This window comes from Papilio machaon, chromosome 1 (genome assembly GCF_912999745.1).
Source record: "Papilio machaon chromosome 1, ilPapMach1.1, whole genome shotgun sequence".
Lineage (NCBI taxonomy): Eukaryota > Metazoa > Arthropoda > Insecta > Lepidoptera > Papilionidae > Papilio > Papilio machaon.
In genome coordinates this window covers 2777690-2793723 of record NC_059986.1, presented here as the reverse complement: position 1 = coordinate 2793723, position 16034 = coordinate 2777690, and the positions used below count along the sequence as shown (strand labels likewise).

The 16034-nt window shown below is 36.6% G+C and overlaps 1 protein-coding gene across 1 annotated transcript; it reads right to left on the bottom strand.

Moving 5' to 3' along the window:
• Positions 1-214: 214 nt before the first annotated feature.
• LOC106714271 (transcription factor Sox-21-A) lies at positions 215-2152 on the bottom strand. The gene has a single exon (XM_014507269.2). It carries the CDS (start codon positions 2024-2026, stop codon positions 923-925), a length of 1104 nt encoding a protein of 367 aa, XP_014362755.1. The 5' UTR covers positions 2027-2152; the 3' UTR covers positions 215-922.
• Between the last annotated feature and the right edge of the window lie 13882 nt (positions 2153-16034).

The window sequence follows — 16034 nt, the reverse complement described above, 5'->3', positions numbered from 1 at the left end:
CTTTCACGAATTAAATGGTTAGCACTGGAATTTTGAGTTATTGTAGATTAATAATTTTAGAATTTATTATTATTTAGTGTCGAAAAGCGTTACACAGATTTATCGGTTGATAAAACTGTTGACGTGAATATTGTTTTGCATGCGATATTTAGCGGCCAGGGCCGGGGCAGTAAGGGGGTATCAAACAAAAAAGCAGGTACAATTTTAACGCGTCGTTTATTGATAACTTCATTTTTTCTTCAATATACTTTTGTGTCCACTGACTATATACACTCACTGTACATTTTCGTATTACAATATTTAAGTCTTTCGTGGCTTTATAACGTTTCGTTTTATAACAAATATTTTGTACAATGCACGACGGGCGTACGAGAGTGGCGTCGTGGCACAACTTATCGCTAGCTTTTATCACTACCTACTCTTTACGGGCTAAATCTAATCAAATCTAGCCATTAACACTATATTTACAAATTGTTCAAATTTTTTTGGTATTCAATTTACCTCAAACACTACATCGTCTATCGCTCAATATCACAACTCACGCAAATCTCATACGTCCGTCCGCACGACACGACTTACAATATTTAACTTAAATCATGGAAAAATACATTAATCGTAATATATTACAAGATAATCAACAACAATTAATTGAACTTCGGCCGTCGGCGAGAAGCCGGAAACACGATAAAGTCAACAGTTCTTGCAACACTAACAGCGGTATTTTAAAACAAATAAATGAACATACCTAGAAGTATGTACGCAGGGGAGTTACGATCACTGCGGTAACGCGACTACCGATTCACATGAAAGTCTGTGCGGTGCCCGTCGGCGGGCGGCGGGCGCGGCCGGCGGGCGGCGGGTACGCGGCGACATGGCGAGCTCATAGCGGCGGGATGTCGATGTCGCACGCGAAGGGCGATTCTCAGATGAGCGGCATGGCGCGCTCGCCGGCCCCCGCATACCGCTGCTCGTCGGGCACGTGGTACATGTTGATGATGTGGCTCAGGTCCTGCTGCCCGTACTCGCGCTTCATGGCGAGCTGCTCGTGTGCGTGTGCGTGAGGCGCGAACTCGCGCTTGAGCTGCGCTGGTGGCTCGTGTGGTGCGAACTCGCGCTTCAGCCCCGGCGGGCCCGGTGACACCGGTTCTGACTTGGCCGAGGAGCCGCTGGGCGAGTGTGATGCGCACGACGGAGGAAGCGCGTAGCCGCCTGGCGAGCCGGGCCCCAGGCCGTATGGGGACGGCGAGGGCGGCTGGGGAAGGTACGGTGAGCCCTGACCTCCGCCGTACCCGTAGCCTCCGCCGTAGCCGCCCTGTTGCATCTGTGACACGTCGTATCGCGGATATCCGTACGCTTGTTGCTGGTAAGCGCTGGGATCATGCATCATGTATCCGTTGGGCATGTATCCGTTCGGTGTCATCTGGTAGACGTCACGCGGCTGTTGTGCCGCCGGGGCCGAGGCCCGCTGCGTGTCGCCCGCTCCGAGGAGCGCTCCACCACCCAACGGATACTTCTCTTGCTTTTTCGCCAATGTCTTCGTCTTCCTTCGCGGTCTGTATTTGTAATCCGGATGTTCCTTCATGTGAACAGCGCGAAGTCTCTTCGCTTCGTCAATGAACGGCCGTTTCTCAGATTCGGAGAGATCTTTCCACTGTGCACCGAGACGTTTAGATATTTCCGAGTTGTGCATTTTAGGATTATCCGAGGCCATCTTCCTGCGTTGGCCGCGAGACCACACCATGAACGCGTTCATCGGGCGCTTGACGCGGTCGGTGTTCGAGTTTTTACTGTTATTGTTGTTGTTATTGTTGGGTGGCTGGTGGTGCTGCGGTGGCTGCGCGTGATGCTGAGGCAGCTGCTGGTGGTGCTGGTGCTGCAGCGGCTGATGCTGAAGCGGCTGCTGCTGCGGTAGCGCCATCATGCCACCGAGCGCGCCCAGCGAGCCGTAGCCGTGCTGAAGCGCGTGGTGCGGCGGCACGGTAGCGTGCAGGCTGCCGCCCTTCAGGTCCGTCTCCATCGTCAACATGTCGTCTTCCTGCGGCGCGTACAGCTTGCCGATCCTTCGTTCACCGTACACAAACGAGAGAGCAGTCGGTCGCTCACATGGACTCGCGGCGGAGCGCGGATAACGTGGCGCAAGAGCGTACGGCGCGGAGGCTACGTGCGTTGTGAGGAACCAGAGCGCCGGGCGCGGCGACTCGACCCGGACCCGCGCCCCCCGCGCGGTGCCGCCCGCCCGCGTCCCGCCAATCAGCGCGCGCCGCGGCCCCGCCCGCCCGCCGCGCCCGCCGCGCCGCCTGCCGCAGCCTGCATTTTTAATCGCGTGGCGAGTGAGGCGACCGCTCTCGCTAGCCCGGCATCGCTTTCGCCTCCACATGCAAATCACAATTATGTTTGCCGACGGTGGTTGCACCTTCTCGACCTTAGCTTATGTTGTAAACAATACACACTCTTCTTTTACTATATATCAATTTTATCCTTTCATCTTCCGTACAAGAAGTTTTTAAACTTAAAGCATTTTATTTACAATTTTTAATTACAATCGTTACAACTTTTTAACTTTAACACTCTTTTAAATTTAAATATTGTTATAAACAGCTAGGTATTAGCATCGTGTAGGTACACATATTGGTACACGATTGAAAACTTGAGAGTTAACAACTGAGTTTGTTCAGTTGTTGCTGCAAAGTTCAAGGCTTGTGTAACAACGCGGCGAGCTCGATCAGGATAATACTAATTCTGCACTGTTATCGTTGTATAATGTATAGGACGTAGGATATAGTATATTAATATATCCTACGTCCTCATAAATCTAATTATGTTTTTATCAATATTGCAAGTTCTAGTTATTCTCTCCTCAGACGGAAGCCGAATATATCTATACATATTATACTTGTTATACCTATTTATATTATAGAATCATATCTTTTTTAGACTTTATTTATACATTTACACAGAACTCATAAAAACTTTTTATTGATTTGATATAATTTAATAATTCAGTTATAGTATTTTCTGCATTTGTATTTTAAGTTTTAAGCTCTATTGAATAATTTAAATAACTTTGGTTACATTTAACTCTGCCGTTGTTAGTTAATGTATAGAGTATGTATATGCAATTGTTTTTTTTTTTTAATTTCTTATTACGTCTCTCTATTATCGTTATTAGTTTGAAAGTATAAAAAGTTCATTTGTATGTTGTCATTTTTAGTAACTTAAAATAACATTTATATAAAACTAGCTTTCGCCCGCAACTCCGTCCGCGGGAAATAAAAAAATAACGTTATAAGTAGCCTATGTGTTCTTTCAGAATATGTTCTGTGTCTAATTTCATCATGATCTGTTGAGCCGTTTCGGAGATACCTTCATACAAACATCCATCCTTCTATCTAAGCTTTGGCATTTATAATATTAGTACTACCTAAGATTTAATGGATGTTTTCTGATTTATGTCAATTAGCAAATGTCTTAACGTTTGTTTATCTTATAATAAATTGTTGAAATAACGGTTTTATAATTAGTAAACTCGGTAGTATTTAACTTAATATATTATCTATTCATTTAAACAGTAGCGGGCGCAATAAAATCATTAGACAGAATTTTAAAAATCTTAATTAATTCAAAACAACGTAGGTACTTTTGTTTTTAAAACAACTTAGATAAAATTCAATACCTTTCAAAATGTGCCATTACTTGTACTACTTAAGTTATTAATTCTAAAATTTTCGATTATCAATTTCGGCAAACACTGACATTAAAAAAATATATATGGTTTAGCGTATATATGCGTCAGTTGATCTCCTTATTGTTGAATTCAATGACTTTATATTATTCAAGACCAATTAAAATGTATTTTTTTTTAGTTGATTGTTTTAGTAATCTGTTTATGTAATCTATATAATAAGTATTTATAGTAAATATATTTTAACGAGATTTAACAATTTGAGATTTTCACATTTATTAAATTCTGGAAATGTAAAACTACAGGAAATTATGTTTTCTTCTACAAACACTTAATGTGTTGCTAGATTAATCCTAAGATACCCCTCAATGACGTGGAATGAAGATGATTTTTGGAAATTGACGAATCTTGAAAGTTGCATATTTAATGTTATAACAAGCGTTTACTTTTTACTTTTTAAATATTAGATGTTTTTGTTTAAAAATAACGGTACTATTATATTGGCGTAAGCCGCAGTATTATTGTAGGTAGTAAGTTTCTTAGAACAGGTAATTAGTGTACAAAGATAGTGCGCTCGTCCTGGAAGGACCTTTTGTTTCAACGGACATTCTTGTTAATTTTTTTTATGTCTCATTTCAAATGGACAGTTGCTGTTGCTTAAAATATAACTAGTTAACTTTCTATTGTGCGGGTTTCGTGCTAATTATGCCTAAAGTAGTGAAATTTTTATTGCTGTATATTTTTCGTGGAACAGGGTATAAGGTAATAAAAAAAGGTTTTTGTTTTTTATAATCTTTATTGATTCTTTTTTCAATATGTTACACAGATAATTATCAACAATTTTATAGCTAGGACGATCATGCTTTTTGTATGTTAACATTTTTAAGATCAGTACCTACATGTTTCGATACAAAAATTTTCACAATGATGTCAACTTATACAATAATTACTTAGTCTATAATATTATGTTAATCACAAAGTCTAGTAAAGTATTTCTTCATTTAGGTGCAAAATAAATTTACTCAATATTTTCCATTATTTTTATACCAATTTCAGATAGCCCCCTATGTTTATCAGCTACAGTGTTATCAACAGCAATCGCTACCAATTAGATCTGAGATAGGTTAAATTCATTCTGCATTTATACTACAAAATTGTCAGAGCGTGAAACGGTTTCGCGCTAGCTGCTATGGACGCCATTTTGCTCCATTTTCAATTTAATGAATCCCGGTTTGGGTTCCTGCTAGCTTACTTTTTTATGTTCATGGAATTTTTAAGAAATTGTATTCAGTACGTCGACTTAATTATGTTTATATTTACAAATAATCAAAATTTCAGTTCATAGTATATATTATTCATACATTTCTTACGGCAGCCCGTGATTATGTAAAATTACATTATAGGTACTTTATTATCTTTCCATTTTCTTAAGTGTCTTAAGAAGAAAATTCAGAATTTTAACATTTACAGATTTTGTTAAAGGATGTGCTATTTTATTTATTTTAATTAAATTGGACTCAGTAGTGGAGTAGACCTTTGCTTATATAACCTATGAAGTCGAAGTTCACTAACATAGAAATTTACTGTAAGTTATTTGAGATCTTATACGAGCTATCATTATTTATTTTGCAGATGCTAGTTAATAGTTGATAAAAGATTTTTTAGTCAACTATATACAATAAATATCTTGAACTAAAGTTTATTATTTAATTTATGTTTTATTCGTCAATACGAATAAATAAAAAGAATTTTATGGAATTAAAAGTATCGTAATTGGAGCATTTTTAAAATAAATTCCTGTAGCACTTTCGTGGCACTGAAAACCACTACAGGCATAACGCATCGCGAGTCATTCAATAATTGCTGGTGTAATGCTTGTTTTAAATAAAAAGCGAGCATCAAACACTCGGAGCGTCCTAATTGGCGCGAGGTGTCACTAATGACAGCCGCGAGTGGCGCGAGTGCCGCTGCAAATTAATAATTATCGCGCCTGGCAACACTGCGGTGACGTCACATCACGCCGCAATATGGCCGCCGAGCATTGTTGACGAGAACATAGACATTTTGCATTTTCGATCACTAATTTCTTACTTTTTGTAAGGTACTTTGATTTATTAATTATTTAACTTGACTTAACATGAACGAGACGAAGATATACATAATTTATTACCAGTTTGTTATATTTAAAAAAAAAATGCGTTAACATTTTAATTTGAGTTGTATAAATTATATTCTAGTTATATTCAATAATAATTGAGTTGTATATACTGGGAAAAATATGTCAAATATTCAGATATTAACATATCAATAAACCTGTGCATTTCTTAATATAACATGAGAATTAATTTCGTGTCCACATGTTCCTAGGCCTATACATCAGGTGTAGGAAATCACAGCTGCAGTACGTCACAATGTAGGCTCAATATTAAGCAAGACACGATTCGGGTGGACACAAACAAGACCGCATACGTAAGAGCAAGCTATCATCATCTCTCCTTACTAGGAGGCAGCTTACCACCCGTATTACCACCCATATTGAAATTAGCACAGATATAGGACAGTTTAGAATCGTACAATTAGTCGTAAAAATAAGAAATTACATTTTAAAAAATATGTTTAAAATCATGACCAAATTATGTTAGACATCGTGTTTTAAAATTTCGTTAATCCATAAATAAGCATTATTTAACTATTAATTGACTTTTATAATTAGATTTACATAAGTTACATGGCTTATTATATTTTATATAACGCGTAATCGTCATAGTTATTGAAATTTATTTTGGATATCTATTTTTATACATAACTACTATTCGTTGATTCGTGTACATACGAGGTGTATGACACTACTGAGATATATATTTATAATCAAAAAGCAAAATATTTATACAATCTTATTGAGCGAATTCTGTAGTAATTAAAAAATACTCGCAGAGATACAGAACAACAATTTATTATTTAAACGAGTGGGGCAGTCGTCACTCGTATAGGCCTAGCACATATTATGCGAGGGGGTGGCGGCGACCCGCAGGCCGGGGGGTGGGCCAGGGGGCGCAGGGAGTCCAGTTCCGGCCGTTGTCTCCGTCTCATCAGGCCTATCTTGGAAGCGAGCCTCCCGCAAATTAAATAGTAATGTGCGACTTTGCATGTGCCTCGTCCGAGATATGAATGTTAATTGGAGTAGCACAAGACTTTAACTTGCAGTTTACTATTCTTAATTAAATTTTTTAAACATTTATAAATAAAGTAACTTAGTATGAAAAATCCAATTATTTTACTGCAATAACTATATAATCTGAACTATACGCTTTTAGATTGACTTTGGGTTAAAATAACATATCTTAAGAGGATTGTAATGAGAAAAGTTTTTTATATCTCTATTTTGTTAAAGATAATGACAGGAATGACGATATGTTTTATACACATGTCAAGAAAAGAGGACCTCTTTTTTTTAAGTCAATACTTTTTGATTACTTCCTTTTCTTGTTGTTTCTTTAATTTTTTATCAGGAATGTGAATATTTTACTAAATAAACTTTTTAATTTTTAATTTATCAGACACGTAGATACGTTTTTTATTGAAAGATTCTCATTATACACAAATTTTGGACTCAAAAACCCACGGTTAGTGAGAGGGTTCCATTTTTCGATCTTAGTTCTATAACTATACATATTTCTTAAATCAACTAAAAATTCAATAACAATATGACTTAATTTTTTTTATACAGGTGTCATGTAACGTGCAAAAGATTGCATATATGTATATTGATGATGGAAAAGCAAACAGACGTAATGGTACCTACCTACTACTGAAGACTTCTTTGCCTTAAAACAGTAAGTTTAGTATTTGAAATTATTTGGCAATATTACAGCCGTGGTGAAACATTACACAACACAAAGAGGTAGACAGCCGGTGTTTTAAACATTGTAGACCTTTGACACCGGGCAATTACACGCATTGATGTAAGCCTTTTGATGAGATTTCATATCGGACTAAATAAAAAAAAAACATCTTTATTTAATGAATCCGTTGCTGAGTCATTTGGTAAATTTAAATTGGAAATAAGCAAATAAATTGACAGAAATTGACATTGACAGAATTATTTTAAGTTAAAATCTGTAAGTGAATGTAATTTAAGGTAACTTTACATTAATTTCAGTAACGTAAACAGTTATTATCTTGCGATAAGCAAATTATTAATTCTAATAAGAAAAGACGGCGTATATTGATATAGATTAATTAACATACTGCCTAAAATCTTAAAAAAGTTGTATTATATTTACAAATGTGCATAAATGGTAAGATTCGTTCTGAAACAATCCAGATATATTCTACTATTTGCGAGAAAACATTTGGAATTAAACACCGATTGGATTTATATTTGTACTGTCTAAATTGAACAAAGCTAACTAAATTAAACCTTGTGTTTAGGTACGTATGTATACTTAGGTACTTATCCATATAAAATTATCTCCGTTGGCCTTTTGCAGAATAAAATGTTGTGCCGTATATGTTTATAGAATACACCTTACAAACTAATGATCGAAACCTATGGAAACTCCTTAAGACTAAACTTTTTACAAAACAAACATCAATACATAAATATCACTGTAACATTTCACAATGAGCCTACAAGTTGTACTATACAGTACGTTCAGCTGATTGAACGACAGCGCAAAGTTCCATTCAGAAAGTCCATCACAGGCACTGCGTGCGCACGAGCCTAATTCACACAATAAAGCACTAAATGACGATTTTTCCGCGAGGAAAACACTCGTTTTCCGCGACTAAGCGTGCGAGCGTGTCGCTCCCGATGCCCAGACTAAATGCGGTCCGTGAAAAAGCACCGCCACAACGCCGACCGACAATGGAAAGCGGTAAAGAATCATAATAATAACAATGACAACAATGTGAGATGCTATAATAAAGAGCCACGGCATTGTGCTAGGCTCGGCGCTCGTTCGAAGGGTCGCGGCAGATCGATACGCGGCGGATTGTCTGCGGATGGCGTGCGTGGGCCTTTGTCGGCCCTGGCCGCTCGCTCGGCCGCTGGTTCGCGCGTCCGCCCAGTGCCCCGGCGCCTCTGCGCCCTCCAGCGCCCTTCGGCGCCCTCCGGCGCGCACAGCGCCCATCGGGTGTTCATCGCCGCTGCTGCGCCCGCTAATCAGCTCGTTCAATTCTAGCCAATAGTATCCTAGTTCAATGGACATATTATTATGTCATCTTTTTATGTCGTTGCTTATTTGTAGTAAACGTCATAATTCTTATTTAGATTTCTTATTTAGAATTGCTCTTTTGTGTTTTTGTCAATATTAAAAAGAGAATTTAAACAGCGATTATATTTAAAAAAATGGCCCTGGCTGAAAATGACACTTCTGCATCCACTACCAGAAAAGGAAAAAAAGTTTTTACTGTATTTATTTCTAAGCTGTTATTGGCTGCTATAAATACTAATTAAAATACATTGTCAAGACTTGTGATGATGACCCCAACTAACACCTCCAGGTATTAGTGAATTGCATCATCAGTAATGCTAACGTTTAAATTCCTCGATTTCATAATTGGAATGATTCGATGAACATTTCGTTTCACGTCGAATTCTCATAACAAAAAACAAATAAGGCGCGGAATCCAATAAGACGTTCGTGATACGTCGGACTAAATTTCGCCGGAGGTGCGAAGTGGTACTGGATGATAAAACATCAGACTTTAATGTAATAATCTGTCGATCGCGCGTTATCATTAGTTCGATCGCGCACACCTCCCGTCGCTTCGCAGATTGCATTCGCCCACTCTCATACTGTGGATATTACTTCAATGCAGCTACTTTACTTGTTGTATAACTTTGGCCGTTCTTAACATTTCGTCTCTTGCTTTATACTTAGGAAAAGTTTTAAATATATCCTTGAGTCAATTTCATGATAACATATTATTGTCAGTTTTAATTTGGAGATCTATTTAGTAGAATATTAGCTAAAAATGTTTCTTGCTTCCAAAGAACAATTATTATTATTACAATCTTCTAAAACAGTGACATTTTATGAAATAGTTTTGATTATTATTATGTATTCTTAATGTATAGGAAATATATAGTAGGTCAGATCCAGGCTAAGCATGACGCTGGCTGGTTGCAGCGGCCGCAGCGGTCGGCGGGAAGACAGAGGACGCCCCGCGGCGCGCGTCCATCACCGCTGCGCGCGCGCACCGCAATTAAACTCCCTATCGACCCATCGGTTAATCCAATTATGTAACTGCAGCTAACACTCACACTTGTCTTTGATCAATAATTGACTGATAGAAAACTTAATGACAATCATTTGTTTGCGATCGATATTCATAGAGTATTCGTGTTTTGGAATAGGTAAAGGTAATTTGTCATACGCCAGACGTGATTACTGAAATGGTCATCTTATAAAACGTATTATATAAAGTTTATATCGTAATATCTGAGTTCGAAGATCGTAGTTTATTATATATTCTGTATTAGTACAGCGTAGCTTTTAGAATTGTGACATTTACAATACCAGACAAATCGACATGTAAAATTACGTTAATTCAATATATACGCTTAACGTAATATTTATGAACTTTTGCAAATTTTAGTACCCACTTCATAGACTTAGCTGCTTAACTATACTATAAAAAAATGCAAGATGCATTAAACGTATAAAACAGTGATTTTAGCTCTGCAAGCTGTGATAGCCGCGGTCACGATATGGAAAAACGTTGGCTGATCTAAACTGCTGTCATTTGCTTACTTGCCAGAAGATAACTTGGAGGACGTTCCAGCATGAGAATAAAAGTACATATTAATAAATTTAGATTTGTCCAACTTTTTATAACGAACATTGGTTAATCGACCATCACTATCATTATGTTGGCTTGATGATTGTGCAACAATAAGTTTGACACACAAGTACAAATACGTGAGCAACTTGATAATGACGAGACGAAGACTAAAATTTGAAATGTAACCGTTAATTTACGCCGCCATTTTTAATTAAACGCGATGACTAAGTGCGGGGATCCATCACAGTCGGCACTCGATGCCGATCTATTATTAATTATTATTTTGATCGATCACGCTTCGTCTTATTTCATTAAGGATCCGATGTTGTATTTTTTTCTTTTTTTGTGTCGAAATCATTAATTGTGCAGTTTGTAATCGTTTTTGAGCTTACGACAGCATTACGATAGACTGTAGTGTGAAGATGCAATTTTGTTGAAATTTTTTAATATCTTATTGGTGTTACAAAGTTCAATTTCTTATAATTATTGCTAAGTATGTATTCCTGAGTTGTTGAAGTAAGTCTATTAGATGTAATTATACGAAATTTTGTTGAGAAAATATGAAGAAGCCAGTCCAATTCAGTCCTCTCAGTACTTTAATTCAGTAAGTACTGAGATAATTCGTAACATGTAGAATCTCTTGGTACTCAGGTAATTTCTTCTCGGATTACCGATCACGAGATTGGGGAATATCCGTCGAAATTAGAGGTGAGTTTATCCCTCGACGAATAATTCGTTCCCGGGTAAGGGAACATTATCCTTACGGCCCAACGACTTTTCGCAGAAATCAATAATCCTCAGCTTTTTTAAAGATATCCTCTGAGAAACAAATATGTTCGTATCCCGGGCCAATGTTTGAATCAAAGGTGCCGCGGATAAGCCGCTGTTTTTTTCTCGCTCGTGTAAAATTTGAAACGTTCTCGATTAGACCAAAGATTTAACTGCGACTACAATATTCGGTGTTAACTGAACAATGGGCTTCCGGGTACTGTTGCTTAAATCCAGATCATATTTTCCGTGCGAATTATTTTAGATAATTTCGTTCGCAAACAGCAAAATTTATTAGTTGTATCCGTCGTCAGGTCATTAACGTATACTCACCGAAGGGCTCGTGTCTACCCAAGTTAGCGGTGACTTGGTAAAACACGTTGACCCAGTGCGGGTGGGTTGACTTCACGCACATCTTTGAATTTAGATCAAAATTTTCTTCTTCACCGTAAGAACGTTGACTAAGTTCTGAACATAGATAAACATTTTTGTTTGAAAAAGAAAAAACATTATAATAGTGTGACGTAATAGTGTAAGATATAGGTTATAGAGTGATATAGAAATACCAGAGCGGAAGGTATGGTCGATATGGAGGGGCAGTAACACCTACATGAGGTCAGCACATTTTGCACGGCGGCGGCGGAGCGATCGCGGTGCGATACCGGCTACATATTGATCCTATCGCGGTGACGAAGCTTTATCGATATTCGAGTCCAAGTACTGTCCAGTTCACGAAGAAAGAGAATGGCGTTTTAAAGACATTTTTTTAAAATACTTTTTAGTTGTAATTAAAAGTTAGATGCATAAAAATCTTTAAAAAACACCAAATCCTTTTAACTCCCAATTGAGGGAGTCAGTGATGTTGTGTCTATACGACATTAAGCATTCATTTTTTTTGTAATAAAATGGTATCTACTGAATCTGAACCAATAACTTTGATTAATAAAGCATTTTTGTCTAACAAGGCTTTATTACAGGGTCGCTCGTCAGGAATAAAGACGACTCATGATGTCGATACAAAGTATTCCAACAATTTCCATTCTGATGATACCATCAAGATTTTATTGCTTGTGAATTAGTATTGCTCCTACACAATATGTTTGCGTTTCTTTTCTTAATGATTTATTTTTTCAATCTACAAGGAATTCACTTTGTGTCACACTTGTAATATGACGCTGACGCTTTCAAGGATCGTATTTTTGTTTTGGCAAAATGTATGACAGACATAACGAATCTCTATAAACTTTCGGAACTCCGTTTTAAAATCAAATAAATCGTACATATAAAAGTACATCGTAGGTATTTTAGCGACGAGACCGAAAGTAACCATCCCCCTTCTAAATCAAAGTGACAGGTAAGCAAATAGAACAAAACACTACCTTCTTCTAGGAATTCCAAAAGTCCTTGGCCATAAATCACTGGACTCCTGACAAATGGATTCTAAGAGTTTTTTTCCGCCACTCATTTATTAATAGGGCAGAGAATGTTTCGGAAAACCAATAAAATGTGCCCCGTCATATACCTGTCCACCGCCAGACAGCGTGGCATTGTTACATTGCCCTTTTTTCAATTCTTAACCGACCGTCCTATATTAAATTCTTTTAATACGTACCTTCTTGCACAATATGCCTATTAAATAGGCCTAATTAAATAAATTAAAATCCAAGTCATACGAAGCAAACAATCAGATTTTATAAGGCGTGTTAAAATCAATACTAATATCATATTATTACATCCATTGAGATCAATAATTGAGTAACTTCCTTTTATTAAAGGAGCCTTCATAAATACCGCAGTCTGTAACAGGAAACAAGAGAAAATGGAGTGTAATTCATTGCAAGATCTATGTTCAGCAGCGGACAGACAAGGGTCCATGATGTAAGAAGTTTTAAAATCATACGAACTAAGGCTGCTTTCATCTTTCAAATAATTTTACGTCATCAGACTAGTAACAGTGAGTAAATCAATTTATCAATGAATTTCGAGGACATAAGTTTGACAATTCGGACTAAATGCAACAAGGTGGCATCATGAAATTCATCAAAAGTCCAAGGGGTTGTGCACATTATCTCGTGAGCATTAAAGTTTACAGTTAAATAGCAACTAACAATATCGTGTATGTTTCGAAGCTAACCTATTTTTGTGAATGGACACTTTTTTGTCCCATGTCGTGTTCTCGCGAACAAAGGATACCGAGGTATTTTGCGCGTGTGAAAGACGAGCCATTCTCGGTCCGCATGGATTGGACCAAAAATAATTGTCATTTCCTGCGGCGACTGTATATTGTTATTCGAATTGCACGGCGACGCTGAGGTATTATTTTTTTCCCTCCGACACATTTTAAAACGATTATGTTCAACTCGAGTAATTTAAATGTGCGCTCGAGGTGTTTGACGAAATTTAATTCATGATTAATTTTAAATAAAAAAAAATGAACATTTTATTTGATCACTTTTAAAAGATGAAATCCCATACTGTGTATGGGTGATACTTACATACTAATAATACAAAGGAGTCTTCGATGAAATCAATCAGACTGAGATCACATTATAATACTTCTTATACCCTAGTGATTGTGTTTAAATTCTGTACAACTTTACAACATTAACCAAGGATAATATTGCAGTAAGATTTGCTAACTTCATAAAATCGTTTAAGAAAATAAATCAGTACAAAACGCCAACATTTCATAACATTGCTGTAACCTACACCCACTAATAATAACAAATGTTATGTGTCAACCGCACTAAATGGAGTGTGGAGTGCTACTCCGATGCGAGTAATCACGGAGCAAATGAGAAGTTTTGGGTCATAGCGTCTGCAGACATGCAAACTTAATATCACATACAAATATTAAGATTAATCAAAATAAAACCTTATTTGTATGTGTGATAAAGACAAATGTAAGTTCTTCGACAGTCGATAAGAGTTTGCCGACACCAAAGACGTGAGGGTAAGTTTCATAGGGTAAGTTAGAAACGTGGGAGGTCAGGGCGCTAATGGCTGGCGGTGACAGGTAACGCGAGATGCTAGACAAAGTGCATCGCAAATGACATTCGTGTAGAACTTCCCTTGATGGAGGTTAATGGCATACATTCCACAATGTTAGTGTTTTCATAGTTTCTCGATACAAATTAATTTGCATGTACCCTCATATACCAACGTCCTGGGAACAATTGTCACATACAAATAACAGTTGCCTAATTATTACTTTTGTTAAAGTGAATATGAATGTAAAGTTTAAAAAAACTTTACGTGATCTTTTATACTTTCAGCTTCCCTTAACTTGAATATATATTTTAAACTTTAAAGACAACATATTTGCCGCACAAGAAAGTTGGCGGCGGACTTTTTTGTTGTTCTTTGTCTTTGTGAGACGCCACTGGCCACTTTGTGACTCACTCGCTTTGTTTTATGATCATAAGAAAATACATGTAAAGTAAACATGTTGATTTTCATTGCTTTGAGCATCTTAAGCCTTCGTTACAAAGGTAAGATTACTCCCATACATCGCGAAGTAGTAATTACAGAATGTTGACGTTATTTCTTTGTTGTGTTTTTAGGCAGAAGCTTTTGTAAGAAAAGTATTAAACTATTATGTTTGGGTTTAATTTTCATGGTTGTTTTAATATACTAGTGTATGTGTTAGTATTTCTTAGGGGATTCTGTATTCAAAGTCTGCTCTTGGTTATTATTAAAAAGCTATCCTTTAATAAACCTGTATGTAACATCGTTTTGTTTTCATTATAGAAGTATATTACTTAATAATAATGGACAACATTTTACAAAAATTGTATTTTGATTTAAATTACCTTAACCTTAACCAAAACTTAGTACATAATCCGCTAATTTCTAACTCTAAAATTACTAGGTTACTAACGCGCGACGTTCAATCCATTAAACTTCTGCAAAAATCTCTGCAAAAATCTGCATAGAAAACCATAAAAATTGTATACACATTCATAATAAGTAGTACTAAATAAGTAGTTAGAAAAATTCGTAATGTAGGGTTCAAATATAACAAAAGGATGTTCCAATTATCAATTTCAGAAGCTTTTCTTGCGGTGTTCTTTTTAAATTAAAATTTATAAAAAATATACAGATGCAACGTTTATCATCCCGCATCTACCGTGCCTCGTGGACACCTGTGTAATCCTTTCAACGGACACATAATATTCTTTAATTCTGTTGATACGCCGTGACATCTAACGCCTTTGTATCTTTACATTCTTTTCAACCTCAATTAAGGGACATCCTTTGTTTCTTGATGGGAGATGACACATTTTATAAGATTTTTTTTTTTCGTTTTCTTGGACTAAAAGGTGCCAGTATTTTAAATGAGGACGTGATTTACTGAGTTTCGTTGTGTTGTTTAAATGATTTATTGTGACGTAGGTGTCTGATGTATTCCATAAAAGAATTTAAAAAAAATAAGATTTCATATTCTTCTAAACATATTTACCTATATACTGATAATAGTTAACTATTTTTGCTCCATCAAAGATTTTTCATGGACAAAGTTGAAAAAAGAAAGTCCTTATTCGAAAAGAAGGAGAAGAAAAAAATAGAAAGAGAATGGAAGAGAAAAACAATCTATAAAACTAGTCTGTGAAGTTGGTGTTCTAATTGGTACCACTGATTGGTTACTATTGAAACCACTAAGAAATTCTTAATTAAATGATCAAGTATGGAAAAAAAATTAACAAAAAAGGTTTTATTGTTTATTAATTTTTAACCCCTCTTACTTCTAATATGTTCGTATGAATCGTTTTACATTTTACTATCAGTTTGAATA